Raw genomic sequence first — 27372 nt, 5'->3', positions numbered from 1 at the left:
AGTTGCTGCTTAAGATGCTCCACCCGCGAGCTTGAGCCTCTCTTGGCTCTGTGCGGGGGCCCAGATCCAGGACCCAGGGTCCTCTTACCCCCGCAAGGCGCAAAGGCGTGACCCGCGTTGGAGCGCAGACCCCCGGCAGCTCTGTGCTGCCTTGGTTCCTCCCTATGTGATCTTGTGCGCTCCATTGCGCCGGGGAGGAACTGAGTGTGCGTAAAAACCGCATCTTCCCCAGACACTTTGGCTGAGGTTGCCTGGGTGAGGTCCGGAGGGTCATGGACTCCCGGCTCCCCACCCTGCGAGCTCTGTATATAAGCCCAGCTCTGAGGAATCAAGGCCACAGGTCTTCATTTCCCTGAGGCCTGGCCCCGCCCTCCCCAACCTTGCCCGGCAACTACTCGGCAGCCCCAAATCTCTACTCGCTCTTCCTTTTGGCTTTGGGAGAGAAGCGGAGCAATGAGTTGAAAATCATCCCTGGATTTTTGCATCCTGTACACAGTTATCTCCTCATCCTCTCCTTCATTTTCCCACATTGCACTCTCGGAGACTTCCGTGTGCCGGAGGGTAGCCTCGCCTATCCGCCTATCTGGAGCACCGGTCCTGTGGCAGGAGCCCCACTGATGCTCTGACCAGGAGCTTCCCGAAAGGTGCCTCCCTCCGCGGGTGCCCAAGGCCACGCAGAGGTGCTCCTCCTTCCCCGCCTCACCTCATCTCCAGACACCTCTTGCCATCATTGCATCCACCCTTGTGTAAAACCCGCGCCCCCCGCCCCACCCGGCGCCGCACCCCCTCCCTCGGCTGCTCCCGGCAGGCGGGGAGCCGAACGGACTGGGGCGCGCGGCAGGCGCGCAGAGCTCGAGAGCTCTCGGGCTGCCCGAGCTCGCAGCGCCTGGGGAATTGGGCTGTGGGCGAGGCGGCCAGGGCTGGCCTTTATCGCTCGCCCCGCTGGTGGTTTGAAACTTTATCAGCGAGTCTCGCCACTCGCCGCAGACGCGCGGGGGGCGGGGGCGCGGCGAGGCGCCTGCGGCCGTGACGAGGCGCTCCCGGCGCTGAGCGCTTCTGCTCGGGGCACGCATGGCGCCCGCACACGGAGTCTGACCTGATGCGGACGCAAGGGGGTTAATATGAACGCCCCTCTCGGTGGAATCTGGCCCTGGCTCCCCCTGCTCTTGACCTGGCTCACCCCTGAGGTCAGCTCTTCATGGTGGTAAGTCCACGCGTATGGGTGCAGGGGGATTTTGGAGACGGGAGTCGGGAACGCAACTAGCCACAGAGACCTTTGCCGGTGGCGCTTCCCCGCGGCCACAGCCATCGAGATTCCCGTCCAAACCCCAGCTGCTGTCCTCTCGCACCGCCCCAGCCTCAGCCCCTTCCTTTGCTTTTCCTCGGAAGACATTCCAGCTTTGACAACTCCAAAAAATAACCCACAATTTCCCTCAAATGAGAGCTCGGATGTTTGGTTGATTTGGATCCAGCTGAGCGACAGCAAAATCAGCCAATTTCTTATCCCGTAGAGAGACACGCTAGCCGGGTCTCTAGCTCTGTTGCACAGGCGTGGGGGGGGGGGGGTGTGTGTGTGTGTGGGTGTGTGTGTGGGTGTGTGTGAAAATTCACCTTGAAAACTACAACCGTCTCCCCCACCCCCTCCGAATAGCCTCAAGATAAACCGATGGGCCAATTCTGGCAGTCAAGAGCTACACAAACCAACGCGTATGATTTTGCATTATTTCCCGTCCTTCCACATTCCTAATGCTTCACCCCGTGGGGCGGAAGAACGCCTTGCCTGCAGGTAGAGACTACCACCTTAACGCGAAGATCCAGCCCCAGGGGGCTCTAAGATGCCACCCTGTTCAAACTCATAATCACCCCCAAAGAGTAACTTTGCTGTCCGTTGCATGGTCTGTTATTTAGTTATTGTGCATAGCAAAGGAGGGGCAGAATGTCGATATGTAACAGGTCCTAGCGTCCTTCAAAGTTCCAAAGGAAGATTCACTCCATTTCCCTTCCTTCTGATCTTGAAAAGAGGTGGAGTTGTTAAGGTCTGTAACGTCCTTGAACCTATAAGTTTCAGAACAGATACTAAAATACTAATTCAGAAGGACCCATTATAGTGGGCTCTTGTTTAAAGAATCTGGCCAAAGTAAGAAGTCTTAGCCAAATTAAAGACTAGAGCAGGGAACTTTAGGAAGATCCTGAGCTCTTCAAAGGAGCAAGGCAAAGCGTTGATGGGAAGAGAGGTTCAATTCCTTCCTAAGCCGCTTTGAACAGAAAGGCGTTTAGCCTTGACATTGCTGACATAGGATCAAAGATTGATTTATCAGAGTGACCATTTTTCAATAAAATGACTATTTCTGTTTCCATGGGCATATAAACATTATTTATTGCCCAGGCTTTTTGTCACATTGTCTCTCAGCTGTCACTTAAATATATTTTTTGGAAGTCACAGCTGTAACGATTTTATGATCATATAAAATAATGAAAATACAAGAAAAAGACATTCTCCTTGTTTGATCGCTTCAAAAGACACCTATGGCAGCTTGGGTTATATAAAAAGGTACCTTTCTAAACATTTCACAACTAATAGAGAACATCTGGGTAGAGATGATGATGTAATTTTTTGTTAAAGTTTCTTTTCAAAAGTACTTTATGGAGCTATAACACTGTTTGATTCTTCCAAACATTTAGTGTCCTTAATAACAATAGAAAGAATTTTTTCCAAAGGTCCTCTATAAAAGCCAAAAAGAGCTGGAAAAATGGAAATATTTAAAGGATTCTTTGGTAAGGAAAGAAGGGCATGTCTGTGAGGAGAGTGGAACATCAGATACCAGCAGGTGTTGATTAGACAGATACAGACAGTTTCTAAAGACACTTAAACGTTAGGTCAGATAAATGGGAGCAAGCTGCTTCTAAAAGTTGACTCCAGGGGCACCTGGGTGGCTCAGTCGGTTAAGCGTCTGGCTTTGGCTCAGGTCATGATCTCACGGTTCCTGAGTTCAAGTCCCGCATCAGGCTCTGTGCTGACAGCTCGGAGCCTGGAGCCTGCTTCAGATTCTGTGTCTCCCTCTCTCTCTGCCCTCCCATGTTCACGCTCTGTCTCACTCTGTCTCTCTCTCTCTCTCAAAAATAAACATTAAAAAAATAATAAATAAAAAATAAGTTAAAAAAAAAAAGTCGACTTCCCCAAAGGGAACCTCAGACATATTGGGTCACTGAGATCAGAGCCTTCTTGGGAAAAGCCTTTGAAGGGTTCTTCCCAAAACGCACTGCCCCTCCCCTTCACTCCATTCTCTGACTGCAGACCTTGACTCTTCTACCCTGGCCAGATCACCATCAGGTGGCCCTGGCTTCATGTCTAAGACACACAGCCATCGCTCTGTTTTTGGGGCAGCTTCTACCAGATCACTCTCCATGCCTGCTGTGTCCCTTCTTGCTTTCTGATATCCCCAAAAGGATAAGGAATTCGTATTTGAGCCCTGCTTTGAACTCTTTAGTCTCCTGGGAAACTTGGCACCAGCCGTCGCTGATTATGGCTTTTCCACCTCTGTGTTGGTCCTTTTCAGGTACATGAGAGCTACAGGTGGCTCCTCCAGGGTGATGTGTGACAATGTGCCAGGCCTGGTGAGCCGCCAGCGGCAGCTGTGCCACCGACACCCAGATGTGATGCGTGCCATTGGCCTAGGCGTGGCCGAGTGGACTGCAGAGTGCCAGCACCAGTTCCGCCAGCACCGCTGGAACTGCAACACCCTCGACAGAGATCACAGCCTCTTCGGCAGGGTCCTGCTCCGAAGTAAGTCTCCTGCCTTCGTGCAGCTCCGTGGGCTGTCCTCTCACACACAAGTCCCTCACTTGGTCTTCAAAGTCCCTGCTCACCTTTTCTTGCATTTAATTAGCCAGAAGTTTGTTCTTTTTGGTCCCTGTTTTGTAGATGAGGACTAGAGAAGTCAAGGAACGTGCCTAAAGTTTTGGAGGAGGCCAGTCACGGGTTAGGATACAGTGCCCCAGGCTGGTGTCTTTTTGCTCTTTGCGGTGTCCATCCATATCCTGTCACAACCCTGCCTGTCCCTCCAGAATCAGATTTTGTCTCCAGGAGAAAGGAGGAAGCAGCCATAGGGCCCTCTTGACTTTTTTTTTTTTTTTTTTTTGGTAACAATTTTCTTTATGTTCTTATTTATTTTTGAGATGGGGGGAAAGGGGCAGAGAGGAAGTGGGGGACAGAGGGTCTGAAGTTGGCTCTGAGCGGACAGCAGAGAGTCCCATGTGGGGCTTGAACTCACGAACTGTGCGATCATGACCTGAGCTAAAGGCCGACACTTAACTGACTGAGCCACCCAGGCACCCCTCTCTTGACTTTTTTATTCTTTCTAGGACTTGAACCTTCTAGAGGATTTGAGCAGATAAGGGTGGAATACTCAAAATTTTTTTCAACCAAAAAATATTTCAAAAAACACATGTGCTTATTAAGAAGCAGAGACCAATCTCTGCTCACACCTTTCACCTCCTATTCAGCTACTCAGCTTTGAGTCACTCTGTGTCTAAATTCAACACTTTTACCCAGTAGGTTGTATATTCTGCATGGTAGGGACTAGCCTCTGTTCTCTGCACTTGCTTGATGCCTTGTGTGTTACAGACACCATTCATTCATTGAATGGTTGAATGAATGGATGAACTCATTGTGAGCACATGTTTTTTAGGCACATTTTAGGCAGAATAGTATTTATGGAGGATAGGGGTGAGAAATATGAATACACAGTTTTCAAGCGTACATGTTTGTTTTTCTGTTTTACTTAGAAGGAACATTAAACACTATCTAATTACATAACAAATTTCTTAAAAGTTCTGAATATGGGAAGTAGCTGGTATAAAAATCAAAGCAAACTAACTGAAAATTAGATTTCAGTTACCCAAAAATACCCATCCCTTAAGCTGGCATTAGCATTCTTCAAGAAGTAGCATGGCCCATTTGCTACTGGAAATCTGACTGAAAACACAACAGTTCATGTGCGAACCCCAGAAACAGGAAACTACACTTGTTTTTGCGCCCCCCCCCCCCCATTCCTAAGAACATCATCCAGGCTGTACACTTGGTAATGCTTAACAGAGGGTGTTTCTATCATGTAATCATCACAGCCCTAGGGTTTTATGAGGCCAAATGCATAACTGAATGTCTCTAAAATCCCCCAAGGGCGTAGTACTCTCACTCAGTGTATCCCTAAAGTTAATTTACTGCGATATTCTGCAATTTTATCCTCTAGTTTAAAAACTATATTCTTCTGCATTCCTTTTGGAGTTTCAATATGAGATCGCAAATTTTTGAAAGGTTAATAGTCAATTTCAGCTGCATGGAATTTTAAGACTTCACCTAGATTAGCTCACCAGTGAATCAATTAAAGTGCTGGACCTTGTCAAAGAGAGTTTACAAGTACCTAGCACACGTGATCTTCGGGCACGTTGTGTACAGGCTCTCAGTGTTTACGCTGTATCAGGACTTTCCTTTCCAAAGTGCTCACAATCATTTTTCAATCACTACAAATTAAATGTACTTCTCATTGACAAAATGTTCGCCTCCAAAATCTGTCTGCGAAAATCCATTCAGATATCTCCATACTGAATAAAAACCTTTAGATCACAAATCAAAAGAAGCAGTTTTGCCTACTGATCCTAAAGATAGCATGTCTTAGAAAGCTGGGAATTCATTTGTAAAATCCTTTAATCCTGGCTGTAGGGTTGCTGAGAGGGAAGAGGTTAGAACTGGAGGAAGGGGGCTAGTTCAACTTAGCCTGAGGCCTCAGGTAAATAAGAGAATCTAAGCTGTACTTCCTTCAGGGTTCTTTCAGATGAAGCTGAGTGTTTTGCCAAAGTACTCAAAACTTAAAACACTCATGCTACACAATTTCTTTCCATTCTTCACAGAAGGCCAGATTTCTTCCTGGACATTTATATAAACTCCTATGACTGTCAGTGATGATTTTGTGTTGGTTATGGGAGGGCTGAATTTGGCCTAAAGTAGTTTATCCTGGAAATAATCAAGAAATTCCAATGAAGCTATCCAAAGATTTTTACAATTAATTGCTTGGAGGGAAATTCACATCTTAGGTTGTGAAGAACTCTCTTTTGGAAACCTAAATTTCCTTATAGATGGATAGGAAAGGCAAAGGCCAACACCAGTGATAGGAAGAACATAAAAGTCACTAACATATACCATGATCATGGAAAAAAGGAAAATATGTGTTTGCCTCTTTTGCTTCAGAGAGCTAGAAGATGACAGAAGAATTTTTAGGAACACTTGTAATTCACTCATTCCACAGACTGTCACCAGCTATAGGCAGAGAAACTTAAAGACCAAACTAGTAAACCTAAAAATATTCCTGTAAGAATACGCCTCTAGAATTCTAGAATAAGCCTTAAAAAAAAAAAAAAAAAGGTGAGTAGGTCTCATCCTTGTAAATTTCCAAAAAAAAACAGGCAAGCGTTTGACGAACGAGCTAAACGACCCTTAACCTTCCAGAAGGTGTAGTTTCTAGCATTTTGCCCTCCCCAAATTCTGCCCCAAACAAAAATGATGCCTATGCACTTGATAGCCATTTCTTGACTTATCTCACCCTCAAAATTAGAGAAACTTCAACCACATCAGGAAATTAAGTACCACCATTTAGATTTGGATTTTATTTCATATTGTGATGGCTTTAAAAAGAATCCGTTTTTCTAAGAAGAGGCCCAAGATCAAAATGTGTTTTGTTACAAAGCCAACTCTTGAAATGTGCTACTATTTCACACATAGCATTTCAGTGATGCATCTAAGACATTTAACTGAAAACATCTTAAGGCCGTATATATACATGATACCAAAACATCTGGAGGTAAAATGAAAAGTCAGTCAATGTGCTAAATTTTGTGTGTAAATATACAGAGTAACATCTAGTTATTGAGTAATGTGTTTGAGTAATAAATGACAAATATTTAGAAAGGTGATATTTTTACTTTGGAAATTACTTCTGAAACACAGCAGATTTTAAGTGATTTTTCATCTTTCAGCAACAAGTCAATGTAATTGTTTGCAAGTTATGCCAGGATGAATTCTGCACGTAGGCAATTTATTCCTTTACTGCTTTCAAAATACTCTCTGGTCGCTAACACTCTACATCCATATCTTCCATACCTTTCCCCTAAAAGACCACCACACAAAATTGCTTTTCTTTCTCCTTAAAAAATAAGACTAGTGCTAACACATTAAGCATTTGGAATTTTCCCTCTCTGTGATATCTCTGAATGTAGGCTCTGGACTCCAAATATAAAACCAGGCTTTAGCAGACCAAGGGGGTAACCCTCAACAAGGCATTTTCCTAAACTATAAAATGAGTGTAATAAAGTGTTTATTTACCTGAAAGCCACTGCCTGAGATTAAGCCACATTAGTATCTATTAATCACCTTCTTTTGCGAAACGTCTCAGTTCACTTAGAAAATCTGTGATCCTTATGATAGAACCTGGGACTCTTTAAAAGAGCTCTGCGACCATCACATCTCTCTCTGGAGAGTGCTACCTATGGCAAATATTCATATAATTGATTTTACCTATATATGGGGCATGATTGATTCCTTTTTTGATGGTTAGAGGTTTCAGGGGAGATATTTTTTGAAGGCTGAGGTAAGTGCCACTTAATATGGTGTAGATATGTTTTCCTGATTTTTAATAATGAGACTAGCAGAACAAATATTGCAAGGGACATATAATAAATTTTAGCACCGAATGACAAACGGAAACAAGCAGGACTTCAATGCGAAAAGGTGGTTTGTTCTCCCAGCTGTGTGGTTCAAAAAGTCACACTCGTCTTGACACATGGAGTCACTGACTGGCTCTCCGTTTTCTGCCTTGTGTTGGCATTAGGTTGTTGAGCTGCTATTTTGCTTGTTAATATATTTGCTGCAGCACCCATTAATAAAGAGGCATGCTAATAACAATGAAATACAGCCCCAGTTGAAAAATGAGGTGCACACGGACCCTAAAGAGCCTTATATCTGTCACTATACCACAACACCGTGTTATGAGTTACTACAGATTATTAAAATAATTTAATGTAGTTACTGCACTGAAATATGTACCTTTCAGCCTGTAAGGGAGAGTAGCCTGTGCTCTAATAAAGAACAATTCTAAGAAAGCACCCCAAAGGGTTCTTGCCCAAGTCTAATTATAGGCGGTAAATTTGTTTCCTTCCAGAAAAACCAAAGAAAAGCTTTTCACTGTCTTTTACCCAATACCGGTGATTAGTGCAGGTGTTCCAGAAGAAAGTAAATTCACCTTAATAGTTAGACATAGTATGTAACTCAAGGATATTGCATATTGCCTTCAACAATCTCTCAATTACTTGTGAAAGTTGATGCCGAGCCAAAGCTTCCCAGTGTTAACACACAGAGCTGGTTACTGCCTGAATTCTCTTCCCACCTCAGCCCTAGGTTTCTTTGAATTCAGTATTTCAGTCTGGACCCTTCATCTGACAGGAGTGTCCTCACTAAGGCCTGCAAATTTGGAAGGGTTTTTTCAAGGAGAGCTACAGTAGTGTGAATACCAAACTGTTTTGTGGAATGACAGAAATCGGAGAACTCAGGCTCTATTACAAGTTAAATGAAAGCCTAGAGAGAGCTCCTCTCTTCTAGCACAGGAAGCTAAGGTAAAGCCAGGGGTGGGCAGGGCAGGCTTTTGCTGCATTTCCTTTCATACGCTTAATTTACTCCAAGGTGTTTGTCACACCCATACCTACACTGACAAAAGCTTTTATTATACGGAAGCAATTCATATTCAAAAGTGAGCCCTGGCTCACTTCCAGAATCCTTCAAGAATCCTTCAAGAATCCTTCAAGAACACCAGTACCTTCTTGCCCGGGGGTGGACTATGCCAGAGGTAGAGTGAGTGGTAAACAGCCATAGTGTGAAAGTTATTCAGAACTAGCAATTCCAGGCCATGTTTAAGAAAAGTATTTCTGTTTCAGGTAGTCGGGAATCTGCCTTTGTTTATGCCGTCTCCTCAGCGGGAGTTGTGTTTGCCATCACCAGGGCCTGTAGCCAAGGAGAATTAAAATCCTGTTCCTGTGATCCAAAGAAGAAGGGAACGGCCAAGGACAGCAAGGGAAATTTCGACTGGGGTGGCTGCAGTGATAACATTGACTATGGGATCAAATTTGCCCGAGCATTTGTGGATGCCAAGGAAAGGAAAGGAAAGGATGCCAGAGCCCTGATGAACCTTCACAACAACAGAGCCGGCAGGAAGGTATGGACAGCAATGGTGCTCATTTTATAGACTGCGTGGCCTTATAAATCACTTAAGCTGAGCTTATCTTAAGCTTTCCTAGAGTTGGTAAAATGCCGTACAGTCCCAACTTCCCACTGCCCCCCACCCCACGCCCCACCACCCAGCTGTATATTCTAAAGAATACCATGGACTGGGTTGAAATGTCTCCACCCGCACTCCACCTTCCTTCCCACAGCTGAGCTGGAGTCCACCCATTGCATTTTGCATTGTGTAGAGTCCAGTGTCTTATGGCCCCTCTGGATACTCTATCATCTAGACAGAAGATATAATCTATGGGTGAGGATAGTGGTTCATCCCACATACCAGTGGGGCACTGAATGCTTGTGTCTGAGGGAATCAAGACCCAGAGCATCTTCTCTCAAACTCATCATGAAAGCAACTCACCAGGCATGGCTTGTTGACTTCTAGATTCAGGGATGTTCTTTTTAGAAACAGACCCAACTCTCATTCATAAAAGCCCCAACTTGTCATTTCCGGGCCTGGATGAGTAAGCAGACCAGGGAAAGGCATACCCCAAAGGGATGCTCTGACTCCTTATCCTCTTGTTCTGACTAACTTCCTGTACTATGGGTATCCAGTATTATTCACCTCCTAACCCCCATTTGTCAGATGAATGAAGAGGCCCTTGGGTGCTCTAGGTCATATGGAGAGTCTGTAGAAAAGTCTATTAGAACTCAGGTTTCAGCTTCTAGCCCAGGGGTACTTTGGCCCAGGATTAAACCATTTCGGAGCCAGTGTTCAGATCTATTGATGTACCGTTTCTTTCTGCATGGTGACATGACCAGAATAACTAGAGAATCTGAATGATGCACATTATCTCTTTCTTCGTGTAAGAAACACAAACTGGCTACGTTAATCAAATATTTGGTCAGAACCATTCTAGAATAATTGAATTGCCAATGAGAAGAGATAACCATAATTTGTCTTTTATCAACACAAAATAAAAATGTGCTTGACGTTAATATATAAAGAAAGATCAGCATAAAATTGAAAGGTCCCCAGGAGGGCTTTAATAGAAAAAAGAATTGAAAAGAATGCAGATCTGTTTGGATGAAAAACCCTTTTATTAGACTCATGGAAAGAACAAATCTCATTTAAAGGAAGTTGGAAGGAAAGTCTTGCTTAACACATGGAATGAAATGAGTGTGACCTGAGCTGTTTACAAATAGTACCTTTCTTGAACTTTAAATATCAACATTCCTTATTTTCATGAATGTATGAACTTATAGTGACTACTGCCAAGAATATAGACTATGGTTGTGCAATCCTACAACTATTGGTAATTACTGTTTGTGCAGTGGTTTAGATTAAAAAAATTTTACATTGACCTCTGTTTTGACATTGATACCACATGTATAAGTTATAAAGTGTGGTGTCTTTGATAGGACTGTGCTGCTAATTGTTCAAGCAGGGTGTATACTTAGATCTCTCCAACCGTTTGCGAAGGTAAAGGCATATGGTCATACACTGTAACCAAAAGAATGTTGACTTATCAAAATAAATGTTAATTTTGCTTAATAGGCCATTAGGTTTTGAATGTTTCACCTCCTCAAGACAATAGATCTTAGCTATTAAATTGTAAGCCCTGATTTAACATGACTTTTAATATAAATCACATGATTCTTCACTGTGTAGAGGTGAACAGCTGTCAGGCCTCAGATATTCTCCTGCCTACTCTGCAAAACTTAGGAGGCTACTTTTGATTGGAATAAAAGTGCACACACTGACTTTTTAAAATGTGGCTTTAATTAATGGTGGGTGGGCAGACTTTTTCAAGGAGATGCATGATGTCAGTGAATATGAACTTTAATGAGAGTAAATGTATTGAGATAAACATGCGTCTCTAATTCTCTTCTTGCGGTCATTAGACCCCCAGTCTCTACTCCCCCTTCCTACCAGCAGAAGGTCTGTGGAATCAAAATGAGAACAGGCTGGGCTTGTGTTTGAAGGCAGGCTTCCTGAGCTAAGCCTCCAACTGGCCTGGTTCTAGAAAATCCCAGCCTCTCAGACCAGATAGCAACATCGGTTCCTTTTGTGAGCTTTTCAGTGTTTCCCAGATTGTCCAATATGAACATCTTCTACCTTTTAAAATGTGGGTCGAGGAACCAATACATTTTATTTAAAAGAGAAAACTATTCCAAGGTTATGTTTAGCCAACACTACAAAGTGAATTCAACATTGCCATACACAACAGGCCTTCATTTTCCCCTAGTATTTGAACAGCTGAATTCATTTATGATAGCAGCTGGTTAGAGCACCCTCATGTGTCTCTGTACTGTAATATCATTTCAGATCCTCTATTCTGGGATATCATTTTATTTTAGTCACAGCTTCAGAATTTATAACGATGGTTTTTTCCTTCACGTTTACTTGAAAATTCATCCCTGGTCAAGTCCAGTTTTCCACCTCTAAGATTATTGTTAAATTCTAAAACGAGAAACTACCTTGTTCAAAACCAACATTCTGTCAAGACAGAAGTTCCAGTTTCTCTCAACAGTCTAAGTCTAAAGATGCCATGCCATGAAAACTTCTAAATTATATTTTGATACACAAATTACAAGAAAAAGTTACTTAGTCAATATCCATCATTTGTTCCCTTTCATAGGCTTGAAAAGAGCTTTTACATTAGTCTACTCTTTAGAAATAGTCATAAATAATCACAACTAGATCACATCTATTACTATAGATGAAACAATTGCAGCCTCTTTGACTTTTCTAAGAGAACCTGTATCAGAATAATACATGTATCCAATCAAATCCTGCCCTTTAATCACTGGAAATTTGCATGATAAGAATTCCATAAAAATACTTTCCCCCAAAGTTTTCTTACTACAGCGAAAATAAAAAGAATATGGGATTTGAAATCAGATCCACCTTAGCTTTAATCTTGCAATACCACTGGCTTTGCTGACTGAAATTCACTTTTTCTCATATGTAAAGAGTATTTCATGGTGCCACGGAAAACCAGAATAAGGCAAACAGCACAGAAGCTTACATGCAGTGGTGCGCAGTAGAAGTTCATTCCTTTGTCTTTAGTGAAGTGAAGGTCATCTGTAACATTAGTAATAGAGCCAGACACAAATCCAATATGAGCCATTATTTAGGATTCAGTCCGATTGCTCCATGAGTCCATAGACTCCTCCTTGGTACAAACATGCTAATAAACAGGCATGTACTATTTTCTAGTTTACAAAATACTATCAAACGTTTTGTAATTGGATCTTCCAAAAACGCCGTAGGAATATAAACAAGCATTATTCCTACTTTTCAGAGGACAAGGTGGGCCTTCGCTGATGCAGTGACTAATGAGAGTCACACAATCATAAGCACAGGGCTTGGGGTACAAACCCAGTTGTGTTCACCCTTATGTCCTTGTGTACCTTCCCATGTTGTCTCTGTTGAGCATTTCTGAGAAAAACAGTGTTTCTGTATTTTAAAAAGAGCAGCAGCTGCCCTTGAAGGTGGCATAATGATGATATTCTTCCCTTTGTGTATGTCTTTATGTCACAAGTATTCCAAAATGAACTTGTATAACTTTTTTAACAACAGGGAAAAAGTGGTTTTAAATGCCAAAAACATAACTGCTAGTCATTGTCAGCATGCCTGAAGCAACTTAGCCTTATTTGGTGGATTCAGAAAACTTCAACTAATGGCACTACAGGTCTGAGAGCAGCTAAGTGCTATTGGACTAAGTGTAGTTCAACGGATAATTAAGGAATAACTCTGGGAAAGATGCAGTTTTGAGTACTAAGTCATATGTGGAAAAGAATAAGAGAAAGAAGCTCCTGGCCACAAGAAATGAAGTTTTCATCAGGGGGACAAGTGAGACAAAGTCACAGGGCAAGCTCGGCAAGTTCCAGGCGGGGGGAATAATAGAAAAATCAGCCAAAGGGCCAGTTAGCCAGAGGAGAGAAAGGTTGTGTCACAAAAGAACTGGGTGTTTGAGCTGGAGATAAAGATTTCCCATGGTTGAGAGAGGGAAAATGCTTTCCAGGATGAAGGAACTGTACGGCCAAGAAAGATACTGGAGCAGAAAGAACATCAAAGTTGAGGAATGACAAGAGCTCTAGGGTGGAGTTCATAACTGAGAGTTAATAGGGGCTGAGGCTGCAAATTTGAGTCTGCCAGATCTGAGCCTCCAACCCCATGCAGAGAGATTTGGAGGTCTTGGGAAAGCAACAGGAAGGCATAGGACAATGGGGGAGAAATTAATATTTAAGTTCCACTTTCATGCATTCTTAATTTGTCTGGAGTCCCCTTTGAAAGAGTGAAAGATTTCAAAGTTCAGATGTTCTGGAATGTGTTTGAATTAATGCCTTAAAAAGCAGATTAGGAAAATTATAAGAAATTCTTACTTCCCGGAGTTTATCCTCAGCCTTAAATATACATCTAAGGGCTGATGTACATACTACGCTTCCTGATGTATACTAATAAAAAATTAGGATGTGACAACTGTGTTGATATTTATATTTTTAATGTAATCTTTACATTACTATTCACTATCCATTAGGAGTTCTTAGCTATTGACGGCATCTTGACTGAGGCAGTATGGAAGTTGGGGCCCTGGAATCAGAATATTGGCTGTAATACTTGAGCATGACTTTAGACAGGTTACCCAAAGAGGATTTCCATATAAAATAAAATGTATACACTAGGTTTTAAGCAGGACTAGAAGGCCTTACTCTCCATATTTTGCATATGAAGAGACAAGGCCAAAAGGGTGGCTGCAATTAGCAAATAAAGTGAATTTACTTACTAGCTGAGATCATCTGAAATTCAAACTTAACTCAGCATCTGAAATTCAAACTTAACTCCCATTTTACATGGGAGAAGTTTGGAGGGTAGAGGGATCCAGAGTTTCTAGTTCCATGCCCAGCCTAAACCCGTGCCTCTCAAGGTCAGTGCTGTGTCCTTTCCCCTGAGCTTGGCCCACAAAAGCAGATACTTCTAAGTTCTGCCTACAGGAAACATGTCCAAAGTCAAAAGAAATGGATATTTTCCAAGACATAAACACAGCCTTATAGGCAAGTAAATCTTGGGCCTAATAAAACTTTCAAGATACCACTTCCTGTGATGACCCTTAAGATAAATAATTAATAATTGGTCTGAACCAAGAAAACTGGACATGATTAAAAACAAACCACATTATCAAAAAGTAAGCAATATCAATAGAAAATGATAAAACCAAACTGAATTACAAAGCCAGATTGTTTTAACCTCGTATTCATCTAAACTCTCCTTTAAATAATGTTGAACATCCTTATGAGGCACAAATCCCACTTAAAAGATATTTGTTTTCTAATTAGTCTTAGTTTGTAGAATTAAATGCATTTAAAAAAGGTAGATCAGTTCCATCAACCCCAGCCCTGCCTTCTTGGACCTAAAAATAGTATGTGCTTGATACTATAGATCTTTATAGAGCATATGAATCAAAAACTAACCAGAATTAAAGACCTAAAGCAGAGAATAACTCTTCACAAAATTGCTACAGTTCCATTTAAAGTTCTATTATTCATAGAAATTTTTTTAGACTGGCCTCATTAGTCAATAAGAATTATTATATATATGGTTAGTCAACGGTAATGTTCTTGAATTCCTCAAATATAAATTCCACACCTTATATTTCCTAGCTAAGCCCACCCACAGTTAGTGTTTTTGAAGAATGACAGTGCTCAAGACAGTTAATAAATAATTGCATATGCAAATTAACTGCACAGGTTGCTAATAAATATCCCTTGTTTTCCTGGTCCCAGAGCAGGTATATTTGAAAGATATAAGTTGGTCTGATTTTCACTAACTCTCATCTTAGAGATGTGGACCTGTCAAAAAGACTTAATTGCTAATAAATGTACTTGGCTTTAAGCCAGCATCTGAAAATTAAATGTTTTAATGTGTGTTTCCCTCAGGAAAACTGATATAAGACCAGAAATATACTAGTTGCTTTGTGGCATACACCCAACTAAAAAGTGAAGTCCTAACACTTTGAATGTCCCAGTTTAACTAAGTAATTTAGTTAAAACATAGCATAAAGGAGCTAAAATAAATTCTAAATTGAATTTCTAAGGCAAGGTCAATAGTTAAGTTGGCATATATTTCACACAGTATAGGGTTGATTGCCCTTGATAGGAAGAGATATCTTGTAAAGAAGTTGCACAAAGACACCCTGGGGTTACTTGGGCTCCATTTTCAGAAAAGCTGACTTAAGAGACCAAAACTTCATTCTCCTTGGGAGAAGTCTGTCTTTCTAACAGGAAAATAATTCTTTGTAGACTATAGTTAGATATACAAACACTACACGTAAAAACCTTTATAAAACTCACTGACCGAGAGAACATGAACCCCTAGGGGATGGAGTGGCAAACCCCAGTATGAGAAACACCGGCAGAGTGATTTGGGGCATGGACTTGGTGGCAGACACAGTTTGGGTACATCCTAACTCAGCCACACTGCCTGTAGTACCTAGGGCAGCAAGATCCTCAGCTTTGAGGCATCTCAATATCTTCATCTGTAAAGTAAGTGGGGTAAAAATAGTATATACCTTACATGCTTGTGTGGATTAAATAAGACAGTGAATATGAAGTGTTTGTGTAGATTAAGTAAGCAGTGAGTATAAAGTGCTTAGCATGGTTTGACATATGGTAAGACCCTAATGGATGTTCTGCTGCATTATTATGCTCTGACAGTAAGTTGGGCAAATAAATATAAAATAGAGTTGTTCTAGCTCACTCAATGCATGTATCACCTTCTTCTATAGCTTAAAAAAATAGGCTTTTGTCTCTTTGGTACAGAATGCTAATATTTAGAAGTTTCTTAAGTTCTAAGAGTAGAAAATATCCTCTGCGGGGGCACCTGGGTGGCTCAGTCAGTTAAGTGTCTGATTTTGGCTTCAGCTCAGGTCATGATCTCATGGTTCACAAGTTTGAGCCTTGTGTTGGGCTCTGTGCTGACAGCTCAGAGCCTGGAGTCTGCTTTGGATTCTGTGTCTCTCTTTTGCTCCTCTTCCGCTCACACTCTGTCTCTGTCTCTGTCTCAAAAATAAACAAACAGTAAAAACAAAAATTAAAAAAAAGAAAATAGCCTCTGCAAACCAAAGGCTTAGACAAATACTCAAAATTAGACATTTAAGGGCCACATAAAGAATCTGCTAAGTAAGATTTTAGCACTGAAGCAATTATGAGCCTATTGAAGATTTTTTCAGAAAAGTTATCTGGTAAGCTAAAAAAATGGTTTCTATGAGGCTAAACACCGAAAGAGTACTGCTGTCCTTAGGAGTCAAATTTATTTTTTAAAGTAGTCATGTCAAATGAGTAAGTATTTCTTCACTGGATGCCACAGAATAAAAATGAGATGGGATTAAGTGAATGGTGAGGGGAGAGGGGTTGATGCAGACCCTGCTGGCCAGTTTGGTGACATGAAAAGCCACGAGGACCATGAGAAGGTGCAAGAGGAGGTAGAGAAGACTGAATCTTGACAGCAACCTTTAAGCAGCAGCCATTAAGAATCGAAGAAGGAAGCACAAGAGATCCTTTAGTCGTCCTTAGGAAAGATTCAAGACAAGAGAAAACAAGACCTATGCCATGGTTCTGTTTTTGGAAGAAGCTTTCACCATCACACACTGGAGAGAGATAGCAAGTCATTGTAACCAATTCTTTCTAGTGTTCCTTCTTCCTGTTATGAAACAATACTTGCTCAAACAAAAGTAAATGGAGCAGTTAAATATCTATGGAAAATGGGGAAATCCCCCACCCCCCACCCCACAGTCCTCATCTCCTTCCAGATATTTCAGTGCAGACTCAAGGCTGTGGACGGGACATACAGTATCTCACATCTTTCTCCCGAAACCTCAGTAAAATTATAGCAATGGGATCAAAATGGCTTAAATCAACAATAAAGAGAATGATCAAAGAAATGAGAGATCCAAAGAAATTTCTGGAAAGTGGGAAGCAAATGAAGAAGTTGTAACTGATGAAGAAGGTTGGAGAAGCCACAGTATAGGAGAGTAAAAGCAGATGGGAAGGGGGGGAAGAAAAAGCAGATGGGGCAATAGCCAAAGTGGGAGCCAAGATGCCCTGAGAAAAATTTGAATACTAATGAGCACAGGAGAGAAGCATGGTACTGAAAATGGGGAGTAACTGAAAAACACATAGGTGGAATAACAAACTCCATCCCCTCCCTCCACCCATGAGCACAACTCCTGGAAGTCTGGCTTAACCTCCCAGGCCTTGCAGAGTTAGTCTCCAGCATAACAGCCAGTGTCCTACAGACTCACCAGAAAGCCAACCTCTCTGGCCCACAAACTCCACCCATATAACCAGAATTCCTAAACACCTTTTTATGATGTCATTCTTAAATATGAAAAGACTGTCCAAGGACTACCACATATTTGATTAAATTCAGCAGCATGAAAGAAAAAGATAAAAAATTGCAGGAAAAATGACCTCATGAAGAAAACACAATAATTCAGGGATGAGAAGAGAACTTTTTAAAGGCCTAATTAGTCACCTCATAAATATTTATGAAAACATTAACATCCATAAACTACAAGAATGGATGCTTTGAAAAAGTGACAAATAGAAAATAGGAAAGAATGTGGAAAAGATAGTCAAAGAAACCTCCCCAGAAATTACAATGAGAAGCCCAGGAAAAGATTATGGAGATTCCTCAGAAAACTAACAATAGATCTTCCATATGATCCAGATATTTCATGGCTGGGTATTTATCTGAAGAATATTAGAAGACTAATTTGAACAACTGTCTGCACCCTATGTTCATCACAGCATTATTTACAATAGCCACGATCTAGAAGCAGCCACAGTCACCATCAATGGATGAATGGATAAATAGTATGTGGTATATATACACAGTGGAATACTACTCAGCCATAAAGAATGTAATCCTGCCATTTGTGACAACACAGATAGATCTTGAGGGTATTATACTAAGTGAAGTCAGACTGAGAAAGACAAATATCATACAGATTTCATTCTTATGTAGAATCTAAAAAAACAAAATGAACAGCAAAACAATACAAAACAAACTCATAGATTGAGAACAGATTGTTGGTTACTTGAGGGGAAGGGGGGTTGAGCAGTGGGTGTAATGGGTGAAGTGGGTCAACTATAGAATGGGTGGTAACTAGACTTTTGGTGGTGATCACTTTATAATGTATACAGATGTCAAATTATGTACATCTGGAACTTGTATAATGTTATATACCAATTTTGCCTCAAAAAATAAAATAAAATAAGAAAAAGAAAAAAGAAGCCCAAAAGACAAATGGAGTTTAAGGGAATCCATAAAGAATACCCATCATTCCCACTTGAATTTGGAACCAATTGAAAAATGGATCAGGAAGGTGGATAGATAGAATAAAAATGTCTGTTGCTCTACTGAAAAAAAGCTGCACTAGGGGATGTAGCTTTAAAGCTTAGAAATACTTCCTAGCACTCCACCCCTGAAATGGACAGACTTACTCACCCTGTCACAGGCTGCCCGCTGGAGCCCCTGCAGGGATCCCCTTGCTGGAGGGCAGGAACTGATCATAACTCATCTTCTCCACAGGCTGGCAGATACCCAATTAGCAGCAACTCAGGCACACAAGCCCTGTCCTTCCTCTAAACCCACCAAATGGACAAGTTACTACTCCCTTGGAGAGAAATCAGTAAGGGAATGGAGAGAGCCAGGAGTGTTGCTTTAATGGAATTTCTTTCTCAAGAAGCCAGAAAGTATTAAAAATATAAGAGAGAAAATATAAGGCATAACAGATTAACTCAGAAAGCTCAGCAGCTGACTAATTAGAATGTCATAAAGAAACTCAAAAGATTTGAGGGGAGGAAAATATTAAGAGAAAGTCTCAGTGCTGAAGGACATGAGTTTCCAGAGTGAAAAGGCCCACTAAGAGCTGAGCAGGATTAATTTTTTTTCAAATCCTAAATACCATGGTGATATTTCGGAACACCCAGGATAAAGGAAAGTATCTGGAGACTTCCATGTAGAAAAAAATACAAAGTGAAATGAAAACAAAAGTCACTTGCCAAAGAATCAGCCAGACATCAGACTTCCCATCTGCACCACTAGATGCCAGAGCCCGTGGAGCAATACTTTCACAGTTTTGAGGGAAAATTATTTTCAATCCAGAATTCTATACCCAGCCAAACTCTTAGTCTAGTAAGAAAGCTGAATAAAGACGTTTTAGACGCACAAGAGTTCAGACAACATATCCCCCATGCACCCTGAAGGAGTTACTCAAGAAGTTGCTGCAAAGAGAAGGAATAAACCAAAAGAGAGTGAATGTGGCATCAGCAAGGTAGTGTGTCCAGACTGGGAAGGCGTGATGTTGGGTCTCAGCTGTGTAACCAGTCCAGGTTGGAAGATGATGGAAGATTGCAAAGACCCCAGGAAATGAGAGAAGTGGTAGGAAAGATGGAAGGACTGTGAGAGTGCAAAACAAATGAAATTGGTAGCAAGTAAAATGGGAAAACCACAAACTTCACCCCAGTAACATTCTTTGGCACAGAGGCTGTGATACTGGACTAGACATTATGACCTGCTGTGCTGGCCTGGTCCTTGGATGCGTGGTCAACAGTATCACCTAAATGTTGACTGCTTTCAATGTTTAGAATCAACGTCTAGACACATTGTGGGAGACAAGCAGAGTCACAGAACAGGACGTTACGGCTCTCATCTTTGTCCCTGTAAAAGGACGGGCAATGCTGATGGAGACTGGGAAGCAGAAGGGGAGGAGGGAAGAGGGACTGCACTATCCTCAGATGAGACAGCACCTTTTGGAACAAGAACAGGTGTAAGTTTGCTCCTTGAAGTTGCCTAGATCACCAGAACTGCGATACAACCATGTTGAGAGGTGAGGTGAGGGAAGTGAGGACTAGGTTAAATTCCCAACCACTGTAAGAAGTCTCTTAGGAAATATACCATGTTAGTCAGTAGGTTCACAGTCACACACGGGGCTGCCACATTCAGTTGTGCCAACACTGCACTGCACCCCTCCAGAGGGCTCTGTTCACCTCATGGTTACTGTAGTAGATTTGTTTAGTTATTATGACAATTTTCTGGCAGATGTCTATCAAATGTCTTGAAGATGGGATGCCTGTTTTGATTTCTCCCTAAGTCAGGGGTCTGCTCACAGAGAACTGTTTGTATAAGCATTTAGGTAACCACCAGAAGGCTAAGCACAGAATTCATTTCGAATGACCATCTCTGGGGTTGTGCTGGGCTGTCAGAAAAAGTGGGAGTGAGGAGAAGGGTACAACAGAAGGTTTCTGCTGCTTTACCCCCTGATCTTTCCTGGACTATCTGATATTTTTAAATCATGTGCCCATATTTCTTTAATTAAAAATTCTGAAAGTCATAATTTAAAAGCAAACAAACACAAAAAGCCCAGGCGGTCTGGCAGCCCCTGGGATGTCTCCAGGTCCCCTGCTTTGCCTACTCCCTCCTTTACCACACAGGTAAGTCTGCAGCTGCTCTCCTCCTGAGGGCCCTGTGGGGAGCCCACCAGCCCCTCCCCCCTCACCTCACCAGCATGTCCCCTCAGGCAGGCTCCTCCACTGCCGCCTGGTCCTCTAAAAGCACTTGGCTTTTACTCCACCCCCATCTTTGATTCCCTCCAAAATAGCATGAGCACAAATTGTTTCCTGGGGCCATTTCTTCCCGGAGACTAGAATGCTTTGGAGACAGGTTAGGACACAAATCCTAATTCAATAGTCAGCTCTACCTGTTCCTAGAAATATAATGCGGCTCTCTGCCACGGGAGTGTCTCACCTGCTCCGGCCCTCGGTGGGCCCCGGGACGCTGGGGCAGTGCTGCTTCTTCCCTCCTCCAGGACATTCCTGGCTTGGACGTGATTTGGGATTCACAGTTCTCCACCGTGGCCTCACATTAGAAGCACCTGAGACCGTTGTAACCTCGAGGCCGGGGGCCCACCCCCTGCCTAGGTTCTGTTTTATTCTGCCCAGGGAGGGGCCAGTCTGGGCTCTGGAAGCCATCCCCAGGTGATTTTAATGCCTAGCCACAATGAGAAGCGCTGCTCTGCTCTCTCCAGATGCCAGGGAGCAATCCCCAGATTCCTGTTGTTTTACTCTGCAGACTTCAGTACAGAGCTTGACCCCCCCCCTTTTTTTAAGTTAAAGTATAATTAACACACAATGTTATATCAGTTTCAAGTGTACAACATATTGATGCAACAATTCTGTACATTACTCAATGCTCACTGTTAGTGTGGTCAGCACCTGTCACCATACAACGTTATTATGATATTATTGATTATACTCCCCATGCTATACTTTTCACTTCCATGACTTATAACTGGAAGTTTGTACCTCTTAACCCCCTTTACCTACCAAAGAGTTTGACTCTGTTTTTCCCTCTCTTTCCAGACCATGCAACCCCTCAGACTGCAGCCAGATTGTAAAAGAACATGTGTTCCCTTCTTTCTCTGTGTATGCATCCATATGCAGGCCTTTAAAAAGTGGATCATACCACATATGCAATTATTTCTGCAATTTACTTTTGTCACTTGGCTTCCTTTCATTCTGTAATACTGATCTGCCTCATTATTCAAAGACCACATAATATTCCATTATTAAGCATATACCATAATTTGCTTAACCATTTTCCTATTGACGTCATTTGGGCTTTTTTCCTAATATTTTGCTATTGCTGAGTATGCTGCAATGAACATCCATATGGGTATGTATCCTTTAAAGTTTGTGCAAATATTTTCAGAGTGGAATCACGGAGGTCAAAGGATACATAAATTTAAAATTTTGACAGGTGTTGCAAAAATGCTTTCCCTTTATGAATTTACTCTTCCACCAACAGTTTGTTAAGGCATTTCCTCCTGGAACTCTTACGAATACCAAATATTACCAAGTTTTGTACTATTTGTTAATCTGATGGGCAAAAAAAGTATTGCCTTCTTTTAGTTTGCATTTCTCTGATACTGGTGAAGTTGAACATCATATGTATTTTTCTTGGGACTTTCTATTTTTTCTGTGGATTGCCTGTCAAATAGATTTTTGATGACTATTAGTTTGGAAGATGCAATATAATACCTCCTACTTAATCTCTCTACCTCCTTTTTCTCCATTATGCAGATAATCTTATCTAGCCAATTCTTAACTTATTCAAAAGAATAGAGGGAAACAGTATGCATAATGCAACATTTGAGAAAAGAACAATGCAAGTTATATAGGATTTTAAATGTTTTTAGAAAGTGTGCAGATCTGGGAATGAGACATTGACTCGCCCCCTAGTTCTGCCTCTGTCTATCTGGGTAACTCTGGGGATTTTACTTTCCTCAATGAGCCCTGGTTTTCATAATTATAGAATGGGAATAATAACCTATTTTGCCTAATTGTGGTAATTAGATAAGATAATGTGTGTGAACCACCTGTCACAGATCCTGGCCTATAAAACAGTAGAGGAATAAGTGGCTATTGTTACAGTGTTCTTATAACAACATTTGATTATGGGAATTCTTTTAAACTAGGAAGTTCCTGGACTCACTGAGTTTCTCAGTGCCATTCCTTATTCTTACATCAGCTACTCTATAAATCAGGCCACCTAGGCTTAGCTCCCCTTCCCTCTGGCTCTCTGATTGAGCAGAGTGTTTTCCTCTTCAAAATTAAGAGTTTGAATTTCAAGTCTGCAAACCCAGAGGTGGAGGTGGCCCCGAACTGTGACTGAGCCCTGAACAGGCTGTGTGTTAAGAGTGGGGCCTGGAGGTGTGAGCAAACCCAGCATCAGAGAAGGTCTCACCTCCCCCCAGGGTTAACTGTCAGATGGAGCCTGTGATTCATACACAGTCAAGAACTGACCATGGTTCCAGTTGAAATACTTTCAGTTGTAAGTAACAGCCCCTGGGGGCACAAACTTAATATCTTGGATCACAAGAAGGACAGAGACAGGGCAGGGCCAAGGTGGGTTCATTAAAGCAGCTCAGCGACATCCTCCACACCCAGTTCTTCCCACCATCTTTCAATACCACCACCACCAGCTTGTTGCTGGTCCTGTGTTGGCTGCATCGTGTCTCAAAGGGACTGCTGCAGAAAACTGCATCTGGAGACAGAGAAAAGCAGCTTCTCCTCTTGTGTCTCTTTTAAAGAGTAAAGAAATCTTTCTCACAAGTCTGCCTACAGATTCCTCCTAACATCATACTGGCCCAAACTGAATCAGTAACAGCACAATGAAATTACTATTACTGATTTGGGCCGCTCTGGGTCAGAGAGAGGCCTGGCCGGTTCTGAAGCACGTGGCTGCCCAACACTTGAACAAAACTTATGACGGAAGAGGGGAATGTCTATTGCACATGATGATGATGATCAACAGTGTGTACCACTGCTGTGTGTATTTTTAAGGATTCAAAAGATGTGTAAAATCCAACTTTCAATTAATATGCAAATGCTTCAGTTAATCATCTAAAATAACAACTTCAAAGTTTGTAACCTGGAAGTTTATCAGTACAAAGGAAGGGCAGTAATAGTTCCTGTCATTTTTAGAGCTAAGAGTGTTATTTATGAGTAAATAACACAGTTTTAAAAGGAATAAGCTTTGAAGAATGAACATTCAATTCCCAAGCACTTGGCACGGAGTATTATATGGCACTACGGAGATAGTGGGTCTCACGCTTGGACAGGTGAGACCCAAATGGGGTAGTCAGGGGCCAAGGTGACCCTTGGGTTGTGTCTGTGGTGGAGGCCTGCTGTCCAGGTCACCCAGTGAACCACATACCAAATACCTGGAATATAGATATGGGGGTAGGGAGGCACATGGTGGGAGTGTAGTTCCAGAAAAGGAGTTCATTCTATGACATCCCTTAAATACCCCCGGATCCCTGTGACCCAGAGGGCCAAACTGATGACACTCCCCCTGCTCAATTCTCTGTCTTTGCCCTTAAAGGCCAGCTCATGCTGAAGAGGACGGGTTTCAAATATAACAGGGCACGTTCCACCATCAGGGGCAAAGCGGGAAACATAGGATGCTGAGGACCCAACTGGGAAGGGTGTGAGTGAAGTCACAACCATAGAGCCACCATGATGTCTTGGCTCCTTCAGCTCTAGAATGCTTTTTTGGGGCTGACTTTCTTGAATGAAGAACCTTTCTGCACACGTGGTTAGAAAAGAAACAATCTGTGAAAGAGGCAAAACCAGGTTGGGCAAAGTTACCCAGGTGAGACCCTGGAGAGGCAGCCTGGAATGCTGTTGTCTGTGTGTGTGTTTGGGGTGGGGAAGGGTCAGCAAGTGTACTGCAGGGAGCTCCCCCTGGGATGTGTGCTGGAGCCACCAACCCACATCCCACACCCAGACCAATTATACTGGAATCTCGGGAAGTAGGCAGGGCAGGACTGAAACTACCACATCCAAGTTCTTGGAAATATTTCTCTCAGTGTGTTACCCTTAGAATTTTGTTCATAGTACCACCTTGGATAATGTCATCAAGGGGGTTCACTGCCCCCTCTGCCTATGCCTTCCACCCCGAGATGCTGTCTTGGGGATGCAGATAAGAGAGGATGGGAGCCCTCAGTTGGCTGGTTTCTCCCTCCCTGCTCCAAGACTGAGCCAAGGACCAACCACATGGTTTTAGTGAGACCTCTAAGGCTGGCCACCCACACTGCCCTTCTGTGTATCACGTTGTTTTGGGTATCTGATGGGGGAAGCCCCTACTCATCAGTCATGATCTCCCATGAGCAACAAAATGCTCTCTCAATATAATAATAATTTGGAAAAGTGATTGATTGAACAAGAGATTAGTTCTGTAAGGGGGGGAATGACAATGGTTAAAGTAGTGAATCATAAGAAAAAGGGAACACAAGAAGGTTTTTAGTCAGAAAACATACTCTGAGAAAATATTTTGGGGAAATCCATTCATTTGTACATCCAGAGTCTGGGTTTGCACCTGCCATTCCACACCCAGGCCTAGCAATGTGGGCCAGTCATCTTACTTCCCTGATCCCTAGTTTCCTCACTTGTGAAATGGGAACAGTGGTAGCTCAGGATGGCTCTGAGGACCATGGGTGCTCATGACCTTCTTCACTCAGCCGAGCCAAGGAGAGATGTGCCAGGGCCACCTAACACTCACAAAATTGCGTTGGGGCTGGCACAGGTCTGCTGGCTAATCCCAAGACCAAAACAGAAATGTCCCTGGGTGGTTCCAGGGTCCACCAGAGCCCTTCCCTGTCCACAGGCTTACAGCCTATTCATGGAGGCCATCCAGGCCATCCAAGCCAGCTGAGACAGGCTTGTCCCATGTGCCTTTGTTTCCCTTCTACAAAAACAAACAAACAAACAAACAAACAAACAAAACAGAGCAAGCTCAGCCCTGTCATCTAAGCTGAATACTTTTGCTAGACCTGAGTGACACTCTCCCAAATTTAATGGCATTCTCAGGGCCACTGGCTGGATTTCCAGTGTATCCTGGCTCTGTCCTATACCAGCTGTGGAACTTTGGGCAGGTGCTTTGATGTCCCTCATATTTGCTCTTCCATCATCTGCAAAATAAATGTGGTAGCATGGGATTGTGTGAAGGTTCAGGTGATTGAGATAGAGTGGAGAAAGCATTAGCGCAATGCCTGGAACATGGATAGGACCCTGCAAATGGTAACAGTCACTACTATTGGCTTACTGAAAGAAGCAGGCTTAGCAATTACTGAGTAGTACTATATATTTTTAATATAATAAAGCCATATTTATTTAGAAAAGAACTCTAATTCATTCTCTCGCTTGTCAAACTGGCCCTGTACCCTATAAAATTCAAATTGGTGAGGTTCTTGTTATACCGATAGCCAAATAGGGTTCACAGTCAGGCAAGCCCCCTGCCCCGATTCTCCCCAGTACCCCACCTACCGTAGTCAGGGGGTGTGGCTGAAGCGACCACCATCTCCCAGTCCTGAGCCCCAGGATCCTGTGTCATCAGAGTCACTTCTGCATTGCTCCGAGGTAAGGAGTTTGTAGCTTGTGTCAGGAGCTTGAGTCCGCCTGCACTGAACTTGCCCATCTCTTCCGGCAGGCGGTAAAGCGGTTCTTGAAACAAGAATGCAAGTGTCACGGAGTGAGTGGCTCGTGTACTCTGAGGACGTGCTGGCTGGCCATGGCTGACTTCAGAAAAACGGGCGATTACCTCTGGAGGAAGTACAACGGGGCCATCCAGGTCGTCATGAACCAGGATGGCACTGGTTTCACTGTGGCTAACAAGAGGTTTAAGAAGCCAACAAAAAATGACCTCGTGTATTTTGAGAATTCTCCAGACTATTGTATCAGGGACCGAGATGCAGGTAAGTTCAATGCACATTATTCACGGTACCTAATTCTTTCACAATCAATACTCCACAATTTAAATGCAGTTCTGTATTTCAGCCTGACAGTTCTGCAAGTGCAGATTGATGCCTTCAGATTCAAAGTTCGTGTTCTTATAAGTCATATTTAAAGTGCACAGAGAGCTTTCCTAAGCAGCTGGAGAAATGGGTTGATAATGTGCAGGTTCTGGAGGAATGTGAACCCAAGAAAGTACATGGCAAAGTCAAAATATGTAGATTAGCGAGATTCTTCGGCCTCGACTAACGACCCTGTACAGCAACCCAGCATCTTTCCTGTGATCTGGGAGCCAAGAAGAGTAGAGCTATGTAAGGTACCTTCCCCCTCACAAATACCACCTCTGTGACTCTGGAAGAGGGGTCCAGGGCTTTAAAGTTAGCCTGCTTTGGGGGCACCTGGGTGGCTCAGTCGGTTGATCATCTAACTCTTGATTTTGGCTCAGCCCGTGATCTCACGGTTGTGAGATCAAGCCTCGCTTTGAGCTCCACACTGGGTACAAGCCTGCTTAAGATTCTCTCTCCTTTCCCTCTGCCCCTCCACTGCTTGCACTCACATGCTTGAGATCTCTCTCTCTCTGTAAAAAAAAATTAAATAAATTAAATAAAGTTAGCCTGTTTTGAAATCTGCCATACTTCTCACTCTCTCGCTCTTTCCAATATGCTGAGAAGTTGCCAAATACTAGAAAGCAAAAATTCATCCCACTGGCCTGGCTGTCAGTGGACAGTGGAAGAGAGCTGTGTAAGAGG

At 42.7% G+C, this 27372-nt stretch overlaps 1 protein-coding gene across 1 annotated transcript in view; it reads left to right on the top strand.

The window, feature by feature from the left end:
- The first annotated feature begins 819 nt into the window (after positions 1–819).
- The window catches only part of WNT2 (Wnt family member 2), a 44790-nt gene continuing 18237 nt past the window's right edge, over positions 820–27372 (top strand). Inside the window, exons 1-4 of the mRNA XM_043589326.1 lie at positions 820–1204; positions 3558–3784; positions 8980–9257; positions 26322–26586. Of these exons, the coding sequence (XP_043445261.1) occupies positions 1122–1204; positions 3558–3784; positions 8980–9257; positions 26322–26586 (853 nt within the window). The 5' untranslated portion in view covers positions 820–1121. The remainder of the gene's footprint in view (positions 1205–3557; positions 3785–8979; positions 9258–26321; positions 26587–27372) is intronic.

Source organism: Prionailurus bengalensis, chromosome A2, assembly GCF_016509475.1.
Source record: "Prionailurus bengalensis isolate Pbe53 chromosome A2, Fcat_Pben_1.1_paternal_pri, whole genome shotgun sequence".
Taxonomy (NCBI): domain Eukaryota; kingdom Metazoa; phylum Chordata; class Mammalia; order Carnivora; family Felidae; genus Prionailurus; species Prionailurus bengalensis.
The sequence above is the reverse complement of the archived record's forward strand: the minus strand, read 5'-3'. Positions and strand labels throughout refer to the sequence as shown.